Source organism: Octodon degus, unplaced genomic scaffold (assembly GCF_000260255.1).
Source record: "Octodon degus isolate 3935 unplaced genomic scaffold, OctDeg1.0 scaffold00201, whole genome shotgun sequence".
Taxonomy (NCBI): domain Eukaryota; kingdom Metazoa; phylum Chordata; class Mammalia; order Rodentia; family Octodontidae; genus Octodon; species Octodon degus.
In genome coordinates, this window is record NW_004524777.1 from 4,034,282 (window position 1) to 4,040,281 (window position 6,000).

Sequence of the window (6,000 nt, forward strand, 5' to 3'; positions counted from 1 at the left end):
ATTCTCCTGCTTTCTCTCTCACTCTGCCCACCCCTGGGATTGCTATAGGTACCTGTCCTATACCTACAAAGCGTACTTTGTCTTAGGTGACACTTCTCACTCACCCCTTACCCTATAACCAGTCTCACCCCTAGAGCTTCACTCCTACTTCTCCCTACCCCTCCAGCCCTCTCTTACCCTGCCTCCTACTTGCAGCTCCTCTGCCTCCCCCAGTTCCTTTGCATATGTCTTTTATCCTGATAATCTCATCTTTAGGAACTTATATAAATGAAATTGAAGACAGCTGTACAAGAGATAGGTGTGTGAAATTCAATGGAGCATTGTTTATCACAGTGACAACTTGTAAATAAATGTCCACGAGCAGCAAATTGGTACCAGTTTCATTCCATTCCTGGAAACATGTTCCCCAGTCTCTTAGGGTACCATGCATCTAGGCCTTTACTTAAACTGCTGCCTCGGCCTTGAAAGTGCATTTTCTTCATCTCTACCCATCCTATTTATAAAATCCTACTTTGAGTCCGGGCTCAGCTATAATCCCCTCACTGAAATCTTTCCCAGCATTTCTACTTGCTTCACTCCAACAATCATCCCTGGCTTGGCCTCTCCTATGGTAGAGATCATATGCCACGGATTCAAGTTAAATATGTCTACCCATGAACCTGGAACCTGTATGACAGTAGGGGCCTGTCTGAATTTACTTTTCCTGTTCATTCAATCAATAGCTATTTTTCATGCCTGCTATTTTATGCACTGAGTATGCATAACACAAACCCATGTCTGCTTACATCCATATCTCAGTGTTGCACCAAAACAAGGATGCAATGCTTGTGATGAAGAAACAAGGAAAAGCAAGAATAATGAGGGCTATATCCTCTGGGAACAGTGGCCAGGGGGTTCTTCTCTGAGAACATGTCATTTAAATTCAAAAATGAGAAGGAGAAGGCTATATATATATATATATATATATATATATATATATGCCCAAAGTGTGTGCGGTGGGGGGTGCATTCTAAGCCAAGAGAACACCATGTGTTAAGACCATGAGATGCAAAGAAGTAGGATATGTTGAAGAGTGCAAAAGAAAACCTGTGGAGCACGAGGAGCGTGAATGGAGAGGTAGAAAATGAGGCTGAAAAGAGACAGGTGAAATTGTGCGAGGGTTTAAATTATGTGCTCAAATGTTGGGGTTTTAGTCTAAATGCATTGCATGGCTTGAAGCAAGGGAGGAAAGTAATCAAATTGAAGTTTGAGACCACTCTTACTCTTGTGCAGCCAGTGAGGTGGAAAGAGCAAGCATGGAGGTGGGGAGACCAGAGAGGAGACACATGCAGGTGGTGAGACATGGTAGTGGGTGAGCAGGGTGTGGCCCTGGTGCCCCCACAGAGGATAGTAGACAATGGTTGTATGCATTTTTGGTTATCATCATGGGGGGAAAAGAGAGAATGCTACTGGCACTTAGTGTTAAAGAACAGGGATGCTGTTTAGTATAATGCATGCGCAGTACAACCCCTACAACACAGAACGATGTAGCCCAAAATGTCAGCATCACTGCTGTTGAGAGAGAACCCCTGAGCTTGACGAGAGCCAGAGTAAGGCACAGAGGACCTTCCTAACTAGGACACAGTGCCTGGGAGGTGGAGCTGGATGAGGGACAGGAAATACACCCATGAAGGAAAATTACACAGCAAGGATCCCAGAGGAAGCGTTCATGACGTCTGCCCTACCCCAAGACTGATGCCAACAGAGCAAGCCTAGCTTAAGTAGAGCTTAAAGGCACATGGTGCCTGGTTAAGGCAGATAGATTTCTATTTTTATTGAAAATAACCTTTCCCATTCATGTTATCCATTAACATTTACAAAAATTTTCATATATGCCTTATTATTCGATCCATGTGATTCCTTAATGAGGTGGAACAAGGATTATTCTCTCCATGTTTTTCAATTTAGAAACCTAACAGCATCAGCCAAGGAAATGTTTACTAAATTCAATGGAACTGAAGTTTGCCTCATTACAGTATTTATAGGTAATCTTGGACAAGTCAAAAACCCTCTTTGAACCACGTATAAAATGACAGGATTGAGTAGAATGATTAGTGAGCCTTCTTTCAGTCTGTCATGGAAGTTGGCAATAAATTCTAGGTTTTGGATGACTGTAGATTGGGGAACTTGGAGCCCTGACTATGACATGGCAGATTTTAGGGTAAGATGTAGTGGCCTTGACCCAAACCCTTCTTCCTTTTCAGGATTGTGGGGTTAGGTTGACAAGCCCCCCTGGAGAGACAACAAGTATGCGTGTCCTCTGAGCTCAGAAGGGGCTGTCACATGGGCTAATGCTGTTTCCTCTCCCCACAGGCTGTCTACAAGGCCTGGCTGTGCTCAGAATACTTCAGCGTGACCCAGCAGGAATGCCAGCGCTGGGTGCCCTGCAAGCAATACTGCCTGGAGGTGCAGACCCGGTGCCCCTTTGTCCTTCCTGACAATGAGGAAATGGTGTACGGAGGGCTCCCTGGTTTTATCTGTACAGGTAAAGGCAGGGCACTGGGGTAGAGGGAGGCTGTGGACCCAAGGCAGGAAGCAGCAGGTCAGGGGAGTGGGAGCAGGGAGGATGACAGCAAAGTCAGGGTAGAAGGTCAGTGGCTAAAGGAGAGGGTGGCAAGGTCCCTAGGTGGGGATAAGGCCAAACATAATAAGAAAAAGGATGAGAATGGCCATGTTTACCCAGAATATATACATCTAAAGAGGCATCCCCATGATGAAGGTCCTCTGGGAGAGAAGGGCTCAGAATGGAAAGGTGCTGAGGGCCAAGGGAAAAGAAGTGTCAAACAGGGCTGAGCAGTCCCAGCTTAGAAAAGTCTCTCCAGGTAAGGCAGAGTCACCAGCCCCCCGAGCACCCGACCACACCTTCCTTGTCCATTGGCAGGGTTGCTGGATACTTCACCAAAGCGGCCGGAAACCAAGTGCTGTGACGTGCAGTGGGTCTCCTGTGAGTCGGAAAAGAAGAAGTTCAAGGAGTCTGAGGCCCCCAAAACCCACCACCAGCAATTCCACCATTCCTATTTTCACCACTACCACCAACAGTACCACCACTATCACCCCCGCCATGACCCCCCAGCCCGTGTCAACCAGAAGCCCTCCCTGCTGCCAGTCTCTGGGGGCTCCCGCCTCAGCCCCAGCAGGATCCGGCTCTGTGTTCTTGTTCTCATGCTCCTCCGTACCATGGTGTCCTTCTCGAGCAGCCAGGGTGGTGGGGGCCTGGGGCTGGAGACACTGCCTGCTGTAGAAGAGGGCATGACACAAGAAGAGTGACAGCAGGGAGGGAAGACAGACCTCCACCACACTCTGATAGCAGCTTGAGCCCCCCCCAGGAGGGGGGAGGGATGGGAGGTGTAGACCAGGTGGGGGGCAGGGGGAAGTAGGGGACCTCATGTCCCCTAACCTACCCCTACCCCAAAAGCAGCTCCCACAAAATAAGCAGGGGGCCCTAGGGAGCTGCAAAACTCATCTGGGAGGAAAAGGTAGGAGCAGGAGGTACCCATTCCCAAGCCCCAACTGTGGGACCCAGCAAAAAAACATGAGGGCATGGGAACTGGAAGTGCCCACCCCTGCTGAGAACCCTGACCCCAGGGTGAGAGGCTGCTCACCCGGCCCTGGCCCTGCATGGAATGTTGGGGGGCACAGAGGGGAGAAGCTCTCCCCCCCCTGCATTCCTTTTGTTGCCAAGATCCTTAATTCCCCCAGCCCAAGCCCATATCCCTACAGGCAACGGCAGACAGTGCAATGGCCCTCCTGCCACTTCACAACACCTTGCCCCATCAGGGGCTGTCACAGGTGAAGTGCCAGGCCGGGAGACGAGGTGTGCACAGTTGCAGCTAGGTGGGGCCCAGTGGACCTGTGCCCCGCCACCCTAGGCACTGAGGGGTAGGAGTGGGGTACAGACTGAGTGGTGAAAGAGAAGGAAGATGGGGAAGGGGAGAAGGAGAGATCCAGATAGAGGGCCTAGACAGATGGCCCAATGGGCTTCTGCCTTCTGGCTTTGGGGAAGTTAGTGCTTAGTGTTGAGACAGGTTCAAGAATTGATCCCCAAATCAGAGTTGTATAAGGAGCCCTCCGGGGAAAGAGCACAGGAGCAGAGTTGTTGGGCCGCAAGACAGAAGGCTGAGGGTACATGGTTGGACTGTCGCTGTCTGAAGGGCCATATCTTACACAGAAGGTGCACATACTTCCAAGGGCCACTCTTGCCCTGGAGATCTTGGCCTTGGGGCCAAAGACCTTTCATTTCTGATCTCTATGGGGAGGAAGGACTTGCGCCCACATGGGTCAGGCCTGGCCTGGGTCCTCATACTCCCCCACCTTGTCCTAGCCCAGGCCTCCATGAAGGAGAACCCGGTGACACTGCACTGGAGCTCTCCAGAGATGAGCTTCCCCCAGCCCTACCCTGTCCCCATCCCCAGCCTACCAAAGAGTATTCATCTCTTCCCACCCCTGACCCCATGGGTTACTATCCCATCTGTGGAACAACCAGACTCCTCACCCTGTAGCAGGTCCCCTGCTCCAATCACCGCTGTCTCCTCCCAGAGAAAATCCAGAGACTGGCAAGCAGACCCTTTGACTACAGAGAACGGGCTTTTGTCCCTTGGCTGAGAGACTTGAACTCTGGTCAGGCTAGGGTGGGAGAGAGGCATCAAGTATCCCTTGGGGTCTATTAGCCTTACACTAGTGTGCTGGGAGGGGGAGGCCACATTGCCTAAGACATCTAAAAGCCAATAAAAGCTGACAAGAAATAGAGCCAGAACCAAGTGGGACAGGCCAGGGGCTTTCAGTGCCAGGGGGGCCTGAGTCCTTCTAGGGTGTGATGCTGAGGGGAGGGAGGCTGGAGCTGCATTGTAGTGCACCCCAAAAGAAAATGGGGACAGGCAAGTGGACTTGGTCCACTTAGGAATGACTGGGAGGCTTCCCTGGGATGGAAAGAAACGTTCAAGGCCCTCAGCCGAGTCCCAAATCAGCTTCATGAGCCTGGGGAGCCCTTCCTGCCAGTTTTCTCATTTTTCACAACCTATCCCCTGGCCTCCACCCATTACCTGTCTACACACTCCTGTGGCCCTCAACACTTGGGGCCCAGCCACAGGCACCGTCCCTAGAGTGTTCTTTTCTGCTAGGGAGGGAAAAAATTGCAGACTTACATTCAAGTGAAGGGGCAGGCAGGTACTTGGGCTCCAGAGGGACCCCATGTACTGCCTCCTAGCTCCTCCATTCTGAGGAGAAAAAATACTTGAACAGCAAAGGGGACACACGATCCCATAGAATGGACCTTTGGAGACTCCCATCCTCTCTTCCTCCTCACCAAGTGCCCAGGAGACCCCTGGCTCAGACCAACCCAAGGCCTTTCCCAGTGGCAGGGGAAAGGGGCACCATACTCCACCTCAAAGTCATATGACTGTCCCCATACACCCCACCACCCTGATCTTTCTCCACCTCTCCAGCTGCCCCTGCCCTCCGTCACAGGCAGCAGAGCCGGGCAGCTTTCTTATGCCATTTTCTACACTGTGCTTCATGAGTAGGACTTTCTTGCACTAGTTCCTATGACTGCGTCTCCAAGCTGGTTTCCTAGTAGTCCCCCATCCCTTTCTCCCCTTCCTGGCTATGATTCAGTTGTCTCTTCTTCCTTATCCCTGCCTCTGTATTTCAGTGAGAGTCTCTGTGTGTGTACTGCTTTCTGTTTTGTCGCATCATGGGGCAGAGGCCTCTCTGCTCTTGTTTAACCCTATAAAGAAATAAATGATAAAACTTGATGATAACCCTCCGTCCCTGGCTTTGTTCTATGGAGCCCAGCTTGAGGCCCTGGGAAACAGTCTAAGACTCAGGAAGTGGATGGTGCCAGAGAATGCTGATGTGTGAGGCACCCAAATCTCAAAAAGGGAACCTAGGGGACTGGGGAGATACCTAGGTGACTTAAGAGCCTGCCTGGCAAGCACAAGGTCCTGAGTTCAATCCCAGGTACAA

At 50.9% G+C, this 6,000-nt stretch overlaps 1 protein-coding gene across 1 annotated transcript in view; it reads left to right on the plus strand.

Annotated features, from left to right (window-relative positions):
- The window catches only part of Fam155b (family with sequence similarity 155 member B), a 28,516-nt gene extending 22,774 nt beyond the window's left edge, over positions 1 to 5,742 (plus strand). Inside the window, exons 2-3 of the mRNA XM_004644522.2 lie at positions 2,353 to 2,524; positions 2,921 to 5,742. Of these exons, the coding sequence (XP_004644579.1) occupies positions 2,353 to 2,524; positions 2,921 to 3,306 (558 nt within the window). The 3' untranslated portion in view covers positions 3,307 to 5,742. The remainder of the gene's footprint in view (positions 1 to 2,352; positions 2,525 to 2,920) is intronic.
- The last annotated feature ends 258 nt before the right edge of the window (positions 5,743 to 6,000 follow it).